The sequence below is a fragment of the Gopherus evgoodei genome, chromosome 4, assembly GCF_007399415.2.
Source record: "Gopherus evgoodei ecotype Sinaloan lineage chromosome 4, rGopEvg1_v1.p, whole genome shotgun sequence".
Classification (NCBI taxonomy): domain Eukaryota; kingdom Metazoa; phylum Chordata; order Testudines; family Testudinidae; genus Gopherus; species Gopherus evgoodei.
In genome coordinates this window covers 24,258,824-24,272,368 of record NC_044325.1, presented here as the reverse complement: position 1 = coordinate 24,272,368, position 13,545 = coordinate 24,258,824, and the positions used below count along the sequence as shown (strand labels likewise).

Here is a 13,545-nt window from a genome sequence, read left to right as displayed (position 1 = left end):
CAAGGTTCTACCTTTTGGACTCACCACTGCTTCACAAGTCTTCACCAAAGTTTTCTCAGAAGCGGTGGACCACCTCCACCACCAAAGGGTGTTTATATTCCCTTGATGATTTGATTGTGCTGCTAATAGCCAAAGGTGAGGGTCGTTCCTTGACATCCATGCTGCTTACACTCCACTTCTCCCTGGCAGTGAGTATAAACATCAGAAAATCAGTTGGATCCCACACAGTCCCTAGAATTCATTGGGACCTGTATCAATGCAATATCAGCATGTGCCCACCTCCCGGAGGACAGGTTCCAGGCCATACAAGAGCTGATTTCCACTGCAATTTCCAGTCCTCTTGTTATGGCCAGGACTTTCCTCTCTTCTTGGCCACATGGTGACTTGTACATACATTACTGCTTTAGCTTGTCTCCACTTTTGTTGCCTACAGCTGTGGCTCTAGAGGACCTATTCTCCCATGAACTACATCATGGACTTTCTACTGACAATTCCCCAAGAGCTCCTCTCCTCTCTCTTGTGGTGACGGATCCAGGTCAGGTCTGAATCGGAATATCATTCCTTCCATCCTCCAAGCATGACTATCATTACAGATGTGTTACTTGCCAGATGGGGTGCCCACATGGGTGAGCACATGACTTAGGAGTTTTGAACTGCTCAGGAATCCTCGATGCCCATCAACATCCTAGAACTTTGAGCGATGTGAAGAACATTTCATGCATTTCTCACATGAATTCATTCCCGTCATGTTCTCATCATGTCAGACAACACTGTCACTGTTTACTAAATCAACAAAAAAGGGGGCATTAGGTCACACATGCTTTGTATGGAGGCAGTTCATCCTTGATTGGTGCATTGCTCACAGGATCCCATTGTCAGCAGCATATCTTCTTGGAACTCAGAACATAATTGCGAACTCTTTCAGCAGGAAATTCATGTCCGATCACAAATGGGAGCGCCACAACACTGTGGTCACCAACATTTTTAACCACTGTGGAATTCTGACCAGGGATGATGCCCTAGTCCCTGTGCTTGCACCCCAAGTTTCTGCCAAAAGTTATATCCCATTTTCCCATTTTCCCCTCAACCAGCCCAGCCAGGTGAGCTATTTGAATCCAATTGAAGAATGCAGATATAAGCTCTATCAGAAAATGTTTTCCTGGAAAATGGTAATATTATCACTACCCAGAATTGAAAGTTTTTATTTTCATGGATCAAGGGATAGAGAAAACTAGTATTGTACCAACAGTCATGAATTAAGCTTAAAGCAGTACTGTTGACTCCATATAACCTGCTGAGGTGGAATATATCAACAAAAGCATGGAGAATCTGTTGGAATCATGAGGTTTTGTGGGACAATTGAATGTTTTCATACATCTAGGATTTGGTTTGCCTGCCTTTTATACAGCTATATTTATTATAAGCAAAATTAAATACCTTGATATAACGCCACCCGATATAACACAAATTTGGATATAACGCGGTAAAGCAGTGCTCCGGGGGAGGTGGGGCTGTGCACTCTAGTGGATCAAAGCAAGTTCAATATAACACGGTTTCACCTATAACGCAGTAAGATTTTTTGGCTCCCAAGGACAGCGTTATATCGAGGTAGAAGTGTATATGTAGTATAGGAAAGCATAATCAATATTATCTGAGGGTGATTCTCCTATTCTTAAAGAACAGTTTAATAAAATGTTAAGATGACAAACTAAGTAAAATGGATAACTGTTGTAGTATCCAGTTTACTAGTGATCGTGTTTCTCATAATGTTGCTGGTAGATGAATTCTTTTATGGCTTCTGTATTATTGACAGCTTTGACAAAATTTGGACAGCTTACTAAACCAATTGAAAAACTTCCCTGCTTGTTTACGGCAGAAGACTGAAGCAATGGTCAAAGATGTACTTTTTGTAGCTCAGGGAGAGATGGCTTTGGAAGAGTTCTTGAAACAGGCTAGTATCTATCATTACATATACTAGACCTTGTGTGCAGGAGAGGTTTTAGAGGTGTAAATTAATTTGCTGACAACTGTGCAACAAGTTGGATTTTGGATACCCAGGGTGGTGAAAGTGAAATGCTTTAGATCTTCAGCATACATTTTTAGTTCTAAATAACAGTAAATAATTTAACACCTAAACTAACACAACATGAAACCCCACAGGTTTAGGGGTTTTATTAAAAGCTTTGCAAGTTTACTGAAGGTACTGTAACTTAAACTTAAAAATAAATCAAGTAAAATACACAGCTAGTATGTTACTATTATAAAACTTCTAAGTAGAAGACTGGAAACTGCCTTCTGTAATTTCATTTTATGAGTTCCAATAACTTTAACTCCAACCCACAAGACATAATTATGAAATCTTCCACCATATGATTCACAGCAATCTGAGACCTGCAGGTTCATGTGCTCTGTAAAAAGATAAGAATCAAGCTCATGTAACTACATTTCTACACTATATAATTAAATAAATGTAATAGATTTAAAACTACTATCATGAGTTCATAACCTGACTTCTTTTTTCTTAAAGATAAGAGAAGTGTGGAATACTTATGAACTGGATTTGGTTAACTATCAGAACAAATGTCATTTGATTCATGGGATGATCTCTGCAACAAGGTGAAGGAACATATTAAGTGTGCCTGCCATGAAGTTATCATCATAAATAAGAGTGGTGTGAGTGGGTAGAGAAGACTGGAGTGGTGGGTAAAGAAGTAGTTGTTTCTGTTGAAAGCATAAAGATTCTCAGCATAAAGATACACACACACAGGTGGCAGGTTATATATGTTTGCCGTGCTCGAGCACCAGGAATATTCAGGGCTGGGGGCCCTGCTCCAGCAATATTTGGAGCTGGGTCTCTCCCCTGGACCTGCCTGGATCGGGCCCAGGCCCCCTCGGGTCTCTCCCGCCTGTCTGTGCCTGACAGAAAGCAGCATGGCCTGCCAGAGTAGCTCCCGGCAGAACTGCTGTCTGCTGCCCCAGGGTCCTAGCGCTCACCATTCTGTAACGGCAAGGCAGGCTGCCCTTACCCTGCCCTTCCGCCCTAGCCCTGAGCCTCTCCAACGCCCCAAACCCCTCAGCCCCAGCCAGAGCCCTCATCCTCCTGCACCCTAATCCTCATCCCCAGTCCTGAGCCCCCCCGCATCATGAACCCCTCATCCGCATCCCCCTGCACCCTAATCCTCTTCCCCAGCCAAGCCCCCCATCATGAACCCTTCATCCTCAGCCCCAACCCTCATCCCTCCGTACCCTGATCCTCTGCCTGAGCCCTGAGCCCCCCTACATCATGAACCCCTCATCTTCAGCCCCACAGCCCTCACCCCAACCCTCTGCCCTAGCCCTGAGCCCCCCCGCATCATGAATCCCTCATCCTCAGCCCCACAGCCCTCACCCCTGCACTCCCTTCTATCCCCAAACTCCCTCCTAGAGCATGCATCCCCTCCCAGAGCGTGCACCACCTCACCTTTCCCACACACCCCTTCCCACTCCCAAACTCCCTCCCAGAGCCTACACCCCTCACCCCTTCCTACACTCCCACCTCCAGCCCAGAGCCTGCACCCAAACTCTGTCCCAAAGCCGGCACACCCACCCCCTGCCCCAGCCCAGAGCCTGCACCCAGCACCCAAACTCCATCCCAAAGCCTGCACTCTGCACCCCTCCTGCACCCTAATCCCCAGCCCAGGACCTGCACCCCAGACCTCCCCCCCAACCCCTCCCAAAGCCTTAGGTAGGTGGAGGCGGAGTTAGGGGGGCGGGTTCTGGGCACCACCAAAATTGTTACAAACTTGCCACCCATGCACACACATTAAATTGGGGGTTAATATATGTAACCACAATCCCTATCCTATCTACACCAGTTCCATCATGTACAGGGAAGAATAACTAAGGTAACCTTTTTTTTCAGTGTGTGTGTAAATAAAGCAGATCTTCTCTTTTCTCTGCTTACAGGCAACGGGATGCATCTTTGTAGGGCTTGGTCAAGTGGGCACATGGGACTGCTTTGATGAGTTCAACAGACTTGAGGAGCGTATGCTTTCTGCTGTTTTTCAGCCGGTTCAGTGCATCCAGGAAGCCTTGCAAGAACATTGCAATCCAAACTATAACACGAGTAGGCAATTTTTTTCATTGCTAATGGTTTTGTATAGCTGTGCTGCCAAAAGAATGCCCTCACTTGCATGTCTGAAATAGGTCCTTTTGAGAAATCTCCTTGATCAGTTACTTTGACACTGGCCAGGGTTTTTTTGGTTGTTTGTTTTGGTTAAATTTGAAAATGTAATTTAAACACTAATCCATTAAAGGAAGACGATTTCAGCTGTTATGCAGTCACTTTCAACATTGTGTAACTTTAGTATAGTGGTAGAAAAAATGTTTGACTATTTGTACCATAAACAAAACTATACAGGATACTAAAAGTGAAGTTTCAACTACTGTAGTTGATAGCTGATTTGACTGAGACAAAATCAACTGTAACTAAAAATACTTTGTGTGTGTGAACTACTGTTAGCTTCCGCATGGATCGTTTGTAAGCTGCTGAATAAACAAGTTAAAGTGAGCCCAGAAATGACTATCTTCATCACCATGAATCCTGGTTATGCGAGTAGATCAAATCTTCCAGACAACTTGAAGAAGCTGTTCTGTAGCTCGGCAATGACAAAGCCAGACCGCCAGCTGAATGCCCAGGTCATATTGTACTCCCAGTGTTTCCGTACTGCTGAAGTGCTTGCCAATAAGATTGTACCATTCTTCAAGTAAGTAATACTCCCTTAAACGAGTCTGGCCCAAACCATTAAAAGATCACTTGTGTACTTAAATCTGGAACTTAAAATGGCTCTGTAGCAAGAACATAGAACAGTAAGCATACTTGATGCTTTACTGTTGAACATTAGTTTTGTGATCTTAGTATGTCTAAAATTGACTCTGGTATCTTTTATCTTTAGACTCTGTCATGAGCTGCTGTCTTCTCAAAGTCATCATGACTTTGGCTTATGAGCTTTGAAGAGTGTACTGATTAGTGCAGGAAATGTGAAGAAGGAGAGGATTCAGAAGATAAAGTGGGAGAAGAAAGAGCATGGTGAAGGGAAAATTGCTGAGAACCTACCTGAACAAGAGGTAAAACATATACAGACTTTTTTATATTGATTCACAGCAAAGAGGTGATTACAGTAGATATGCATGTATATGAGCACTTACAGTAAAACACCTGTTGTATCTAGCATAAACGTAATATATTAAGTTCACAAGTGTCATATTTACTTGATGTCATGGTACTTTAGGCTACAGGAGTGGCGCTTTCAGTAGGTTGAACTGAGTTTCAATCAGTGCTTGAGTTGTTGGAAGTAAACAGAGGCACCTGATGGTTTGAGGAATAAACAGAGGAATAAAACAGAGGCACCTGATGGTTTGTGGTCATTACAAAACTTTCAGCGCTCCTATAAAATGACTGGTGTCCTAACTATATTCCAAGTGGAGTAGACATTCTGAATGAACTCCTGTAGTTCATATTACTTTCTGATAAATGTTATGTAGGCAAGTACAGTTGTCACTCCTCAACTAAGGCAATTGTATTAGGTGATAGCTTAAGAGTTCCCTGTATAGCATCGCTTTTAAGTTCATAATGCACTGATTGTGATTCTGCTTAGTGGCAAGGAGCTGAAGGAGAGACTTGATGTCTTCAGAAGATAGGATCTAGTCTAGAATGAATGGAATATCCATAGCCTCTTTGTTGTGTCCAGGATGAGAAGCATTTCCATTTAGCTAGATAACATTTCCTAGTTGAATCCTTTCTGCTATTGCAGAAGATGTCTCACATAGCTGAAGAGCATGCACATTCTAGGTATGATGCCCATCCAAATACCATGCCCTGAGGTGGAGTGGTTGTGGATTGGGGTGTTTGATCCTGCCATTGTACTGGGTCTGGAGCTCAGGAAACTAGAACCATTGGGGCCGGAAAGGGTGATCAGGATGATGTCACCCTGTTCTGCTGGAACTTGAGTAGCACTCATGGCAGAAGCGGCAGTAGAGGGAAGGCATAGTTGAACTGGTCTGACCAGGAAAGGAGAGCGTCACCCTGGAAGTGGCAGCCTACGTGATGCACTTGTTGTTGGCCTGGGAAGTGAACAGATCTCTTGCCGGGGTTCCCCATCACGTGAAAGTGTCATGCAGCACTGTGCCGTCAAGTTCCCACTTGTGGTCAATGGCAAAATGTCTGGTGAGGGAATCTGAGAGTGCATTCTGCGTACCTGGAAGGTAGGCTGCAGATAGGGTGATCTGATTGCTGATGTACCAGTTCCAGAGATTGACTGCTTCTGCAAACAGGGAGGCAGATCTCACTCCTTTACTTGCTGGTGTAAAAGACCATCCCAGCATCGTTTGACATTATTAGGATGCGGTGAAAGCAGACAAATGGAAGAAAGGATTCACACACCTTCCTTACTGCCCACAATTCCAAGACACTGATGAGCGTTCTATATTCTCAAGATGTCCAGGCTCCTTGTGGTGTGTCGTTGCTCATGCAGGCTCCCCAGCCTAGTAGGGAAACATCCATAATGGTTGTCTTGACTAGTGAGGACGGGAGAAGGAGAGCCCCCACACATATGTGATGAGGATTTGTCCACCGAAGAAGGGAGGAGAGTATCTTGGCAGGAACTGTCAGTGTGAGATTCCTGGAATGACAGCTTGAGGAGTGAACTGAATGTAGTCATACTCGAAGGTGGAGTCTTGCAAATGGAATGACATATGTGCACGAAGCTTTTTGGTGAGTAAGGACAGGCATGTTTTGATTGTTATCCAAGGGTTGTTTGCAATGTTAGCTGTAATATTGTTCATGGTCTGAAAACTGTGAGCAAGTTCGTCCCTGCGGTGATAGAGTTCAAGGTTGCCCCAATGAAGTCCAGAGATTTCATGGGAGTAAAACCAGATTTTTGTAATGTTTACACAGACTCCTCAATGAGGAAAAGAGGTGGAGCACCACAGATGTCGACGTATAGGCTTTTTGGTGAGATTTGGTGGTGAGGAGCCAGTCGTTGAAGTATGAGAAATTGTCTGTGGGCAGGGGCCATGACCACATGCCATTTTTTCTAAAAATGGAATTATTGCTGCTACATGACTGTGAAATTTGAGTTTGTGAATGAAGAGGTTGAGGTGGTAGAGGTCAAAGATTTGTTTCCACCCAGCCTTCTTCTTAGATATGAGGAAGCAGGTCAAGCAAAAACCTGTAACCTGATACTGTGGGGGAACATGCTCTATTCCTCCTTGCTGCAATAACAGGTTCACCTCCTGAGCAAAAATATTGTCACGAGAGTGGTCCCCAAATGGGGTTGGGGACGGCAGTTTTGGATGAGGTAGCATTGCAAACTCAATCGTATAGCCAGTGTGGATGATGATCAGCACTCACGTGTCCATCATTATCACACTTCAGCTGTTGAAAAAGAGTGCTAGACGATCCCTGGAGCACTGGAGTCAGGAGGTGTTGGGCTCGGCGAATCACAGCTCTCAAGCTCACATCAAAAATATTACGGGGTTGGGGGCTGGGATTGGTATGTTGAGGCCAGTGTGAATGGAACATGGAAGCAGGACTTTTGAATCTTCTGCCTTTTATGAGGTGGTTTGTAGGGTCTCTGATAGTAGAAGTGTTGAGCTCTATACCTTGATGGGGTTGATTGGCGATGTAACTTCCTCTTAAGGGAAGGTGTGTATACACCCAGTGATTGAAGGGTAGTCCTAGAGTCCTTCAGGGTGTATAGGGACTCATCTGTGTACTGATTGAAAAGGTTAGATTGAAGGGGGACCCCAGGGCTAAGAAGCCCAGCACCCCCTGTGGGGGAAACCGCTGTGGGGGCAGAAGCTATGGGGGAGAGCAGGGAGGGCACAGTTTAAAAGCCGTGCTGGAGGTGCAGCATGTGGTGCGTTCCCCCAGCCAGTGAGCCATCTCTCGCTGCCTCCCAGGGCTCCAGCTGCTGGCTGGCACTAGCGGCCAGGTGAGGTAGGCAGGTGAGGAGCCAGTTGGGGGTATGCTGTAAGGGAGGCGGGCGTGCTCCCCTGATGGTGCGTCCGTCTGTGCCTGTCCTGCTGCCTTGCTCCTCTGGACACTGAACAGCGCAGGTGCAGTCTCTGGGCATGCACTGCTGCAGATGGACCCTGGAAAAAGGCCAGGGAAGACAGTGGCAGGCCAGGGGACCTCAGCTCTCACATGCTGCTGCCGCCACAACTCCCTTTGGCAGCAAAGATGAGCAGCGGCGGGGCAGGGATGCGTCCATCAGCCAGCCAGATAAAGTAACCCAGCAGCCGTGACATCAAAGCTGAGGACACTAAAGCTTTCGACCTGGACTGTGCAGCTGAGAGGAGACCTGAAGCGGTGGTTGGTTCACCCCACTCTTTATCACCGTAGTTGAAGACCCAAGCCAAGCAGGGGCACATGTGCGGACCAACAGATACTACTTTCAAATTCTCTTACTCTGCGCGCATGGTGCACACGAGTAACCAACAGTGGAAAACAACAGGGACCATCGCTCAAGGAAGAAGGGAACCACCAGCAGACCAGGCCAGCAAGACAAAAGAGAAAAAAACCTGCCACACTGCAACTAGCCACAAGGTGGCAGCGCAGTTGGCGAGTCATTACAAAACTCCCATGAAAATGTATCAGTCCGATTGCAAAGTCTCCCGCCCATTATTAAGGCCAGAATGAAAAATATGTCATGTCACGTGCGTGTTTTTCAAAAACCTGCTACTCGCCTTAGGCGCACAGGCTGTTGCCAGGACAGGTCTGCTCCGTACAGGGGGGCAAACGTGCAAAAAGGGCCGCCAGGCAGACACACCGCTCCGGCCTGAGCAATACTCCCCTACCCCTCCCCCCGCTGCCGCCTCTGAGGACACGCTTTGTAACGCACTCGCTAGGCAAACGGCTGAGCGAGGCAGCCCGGAGCTTCCAGTCATTTCTCTCGCCTGCCACGGGACCGGCCTTACCCCCAGTGAACTTCAGCTCCCAGGATGCACTTGTGACGACCCGTTCTATCCCGGTGCATTGTGGAACTTGTAGTTTTCCCTTTTGACGGTGCGATGAGCGAGCTGGGCGGTAGGAACTACATTCCCCAGCATGCATGTGGTCCGCCCCGTCGCGGCTCTGCCTGCCCAAGGCAAAGCGGGATTGGTCGCCTTTGTTGGTCGCCTTTCTCGTCAGGTTTGTGACCTCAGTGAATGACAGCTCCCAGCATGCTCTGGTCGCAGAGTCGCCCCTCCCCGTTCAAATGTGCATGCTGGGATGTGTAGTCCTTCTCTTCGGCTCTGTCGGGCGGATCCGGGCTGTGCGGACTACACTTCCCAGGCTGCCCCGCGGCGGGGGCGGAGAAGGGAGGTGGTTGCGGGGCGGGGGGTGTGGCTGGCTCAGGAGCACTAGGCTGTGACTCAGCAGCGGGAGCAGACGCTGTGCTGTGTGTGGCTGTCTCGGGATGTCGGACGCGGGCGGCGGAGGTCCCGGCGGGGGCGGCGAGGAGGGCGGCCTGGAGGTGCCGGGCTCGGCGGTGCAGAATGTGGCCGATGTCTCGGTGCTGCAGAAGCACCTGCGCAAGCTGGTGCCGCTGCTGCTGGAGGACGGCGGGGAGGTCCCGGCCGCGCTCGAGGCGGCGCTGGAGGAGAAGGGCGCCCTGGAGCAGATGCGCAAGTTCCTCTCCGACCCGCAGGTGCACACGGTGCTGGTGGAGCGCTCCACGCTCAAGGGTGAGAGCCGGGCCGGGCGCCGAGCCGCTGCGGGGGGAATGGAGGAGGAGGAAGAGGAGGAGGGAAGAGTGGGGGAGAGGAAAAGATGGGGGGGTTGGGCGGATCCTTCCTCCGATGCAGACTGTAGTTGCCAAGATGGCGGCCGCTTTGTGCTGACTATTGTTCCCCCGCTCCCTGTGACATGGCTCCTATTACCCCTCCCACCCCGTCCCGATTTTTCACACTTGCTATCTGGTCATCCTACGTGTCCCCCCATATACACATACACAGAGTGAGGGGTGGATCTGTGATCCCCTTGGATCCCCAACCCATCCCCCAGGGGAGATGCTGACCCCACATGCAATAGGGTGGTGCAAGGGTACAACACTGTGCAACAGGAAGAGGAGAGACAGCCCCATCAGCAATTCCCTAACTGCTTTCCCCTTCCGCCCAGTCCTCAGGGGTGGAACTGGCTTCCCCTGTAATCTCCTGTATTGGAATAGAGAGAAGGGATGCTGTAACACGCACACACAGCAACACCCTTGTCCATTCCCACAGGAAGGGAATGTAATGTAGCCTTGGTCCTGAAAGCTTACCCAAAACCTATACAGACTTCCCTGTTAGTGCCTGACCTGAAAAAATAAGGTCTTGATGTTAGGATTTTTCCTTGGTCAATTTGAGAAGTATCAAAAGATAATTAGTTTCTATGTGGTTAGTTCACAGATGCAGGCACAGGGAAGCTCCCTATAATTTCATCTGAAGGACTGCACTTGCCACAGTGTTGCAAAGTGCTCCAGTGCAGCATAAACAGTGGATATGAGCCCCTACTGTTGAAGGACTTGGATATGTGATTTTATGGCCTAGACTTAGAGGCAAGAATGCTTAGCAACTGAGCTATATTAACATCAGCAAAAAGTAGGAGTACTACTTTTGGCACCTTAGAGACTAACAAATTTTAAACTCACTTCAGCTTATGCTCAAATAAATTTGTTAGGCTCTAAGGTGCCACAAGTACTTCTCATTCTTTTTGCTGATGCAGATTAACACGGCTACCACTGTGAAACCTGTTAACATCAGTGACATCCAGTTAAAATAGAATAAATGTTTCAAAACCTGGCTTGTATACTTTTCTGTGTTAGGTATGTACATTGCATCTAGCCCTTCCCCCTTGTGTAGCATCTAGTAACTTTTTTTTATGCGTGAGTTGCTCGTAGGGAGGAATATAAACTACATTAGTTTCAGATATGGAGATGTAATAACAGATATCAAATTCTTTACAGTTAATTAGGTGGTCTAGTATGTCTATCCCCTGATCAAAGCTTTTTCGCAATAGTTTGCGTGGAGAAGTGGGGTGAGAGTGGGAAGTCAAAGTCCTTAAACAAAAAAAGCCAGTTATGTGCTAAATCCAGTTGCCCCATTTATGAGACACAGAGTATGTCTGTACTGTAATGCAATCTGCGGCAGTCTCAGAGCCCAAGTCATTTGTCTTGGGCTGCTGGACTAAAAATAGCAGTGTAAATGTTCATCTCAGGTAGGAGACTGGACTCTGGGACCCATGCCCCTCACAAGGCCTGTGCTCTAATGTCTACACTACAGTCTTTAACCTCCTCAGCCCAAGCCCCACAAGCTGTTCAGTGAGTTATTTTATTGTAATTTAGATGTACCTCTAGTGTACTTGGTTCCCAGTCTACCCCAGCATGTTCAAATATTGCAGACACAGATTATTTTTTCTGTACACCATGTTACATCTAAGAGAGAGTGTTCTGAGAGCAGTCTGCGAACATTTTGATATTACTCATTTTTTTCTGTGAGGGATACACTTCCTCACTCCTGACAGGATAAGTCTTTTTTGAGGACATTGCTGTACCTAAACTTCATCCAACAAATGTGCCTCAGGCCAAATGCGAAATTTGTTTGGCCCTGCTCCCCCGCCTCCATTCCCTAAAAACAGATCTCAAACAAGCCTTCAGCAGGAGTAGTGCTTCTTCACTAGCAGAAGAATCTCTTTAAGGAAGGGCAGAGGAGTCAAATGGCAAGCTGTGTTCCTCTGGAGCTTTTTTGTAATCAGAGCTTGATCCATCTGATCGTTCACCTCAGGCTTGCAACAAGTCATGTTATCCTTGTGGGTGTTTGTGTTCATAAGTATTTTGTGATAGCATTTGGGTTGTAAACACCAGCAGTGAATTTTTTTTAGTTGGGATTGCATGTCTCTGAAATATATGGAGTGTCTGGATCAGGAATAGGTTTGATCTTTTGGGGTCTGCAAAGGACTGTTGTTCTGTCAGGATATATCTATTGTAATTAGACACCAGTGCCTGCCCTGTACCAGCTGACTGTGGCTAAAGGGCTCCTTAGACATTAAGGCTCCAGCCTATGATGTGGGAGAGTCCCAGAGCTCAGTCTGACCAAGTCTGTCTGCTCCACAATTAAACAGTCCCTTCGCTCAGGCACAGGGGGCTTGGGTGATTTTTAGTTGTGGTGTAGACATACCCTGAAATGCTTTCTTTGTTTAGAGGAACCAGACAAAGGTCCGCCTCTATATGGGAAGAGTAGTTTTGCTAAAATTATAAATCTTGGTTTAAATACATCAAAAAGGAATCTGTTCTACACTAATAGCCTAAACGGCAACTTTTAAAATACCACATTCTAGAAATGGATTTGTTAATATTTTTAAAACTGACCCACATGACTTTTATGGACACTCTTGGTCAGCTTCAGCCACTAAAAATATATAGCTTGACCACGCACATGTTGAATTTTAAAAAGATGATTAAAAACACGCTGAAAAATATGTGCTGGAAATATAGTATTGATGAGCTCACTAGAGCTGTGCTGCCTATCAGCAGCACTTGTTGTAATAGACCTTACTTCTGGAAATATGCTGCTGGATTATCAGTGCTTTTTCACAACTAATAAAGGTATTTAACCTCCTTACTCCTGTAAGTGCAATGGGTGTACAGTTCTAGCACTTGTGCTTTAAGAAGTTAAAATGTTTAGCATTGACTTTTCTGCGGGACTTGAAAATGTAAAGCGCCAGGTGCTGCTTACTGTCGCGTCTCAGAATAAGAGCCAGATTTCAGATCCCGAAGGTTCACCAGTTAATCTTCTCAAACATTGGTTTCAACTGGACATCAAGGGCAGCTACCACAATGGACTACTACTAGTCCATGGGCTTTAGGTGCTACAGCAAAACAAAATAAAACTCAGGTAGTTTCTTTTGGAGGCATTGGGAGAACAGGAGAATAATGCTGCTGTTCTTTCTCACTTGGGTGTGTCTTCCTCAGAGAGCTTTTTGCTGCATTGCAGTAATTTCACTGCAGAAGTGCCAGCATGCACAGCGATGACATCACCTTGTGACTCATTAGCTATGTTAGGGAACAGTCAATTTTCTCTTACATTTTGTACTTTTTAATCTCATCTTTTCCTTAATATAATTATAAGTCTTTTTGAAAAATATCAAGACATATGATGAAAAGGAATTAAACTGATTTTGTGGCATGTTCTTGCAGGACTTTAAACGTATTGAGGTAACAGAACTTTATGTAGTTTTAAAAAGCCATAACTCAGGCTTTGTATTGTGGGGACACTCTGCAAATCTCTCTTGAAATCCACATATAAGGAGTTGGCTTGTAATTTGCCTTCACTACAGCAGTTCATACAGGAGGCAGTCTAGAAAAAGGGGGACCAGTAATGGCCATGAAATAACATCTCCAGACAGAAGTTTTTATGGCTTTTATTACTAGAGAAGTTATGCATTTCTGGGTTCTAAGTCATGGTTTATTACAAATAAAAATGTTTTATGTTTTATCTGATTCTGCTGACAACAAATGAAGTCATTCTGGGTATGATTTTAATTTA

The 13,545-nt window shown here is 46.2% G+C and overlaps 1 protein-coding gene across 2 annotated transcripts in view; it reads left to right on the top strand.

The window, feature by feature from the left end:
• Positions 1-9,413: 9,413 nt before the first annotated feature.
• Positions 9,414-13,545, top strand: part of DYNC1H1 (dynein cytoplasmic 1 heavy chain 1) — a 73,051-nt gene continuing 68,919 nt past the window's right edge. Inside the window, exon 1 of one of the 2 annotated variants that reach the window (XM_030558735.1) lies at positions 9,414-9,708. In XM_030558735.1, coding sequence (XP_030414595.1) covers positions 9,441-9,708 — 268 coding nt within the window. In that variant the 5' untranslated portion in view covers positions 9,414-9,440. The remainder of the gene's footprint in view (positions 9,709-13,545) is intronic. The other variant, XM_030558734.1, reaches the window with a different exon arrangement.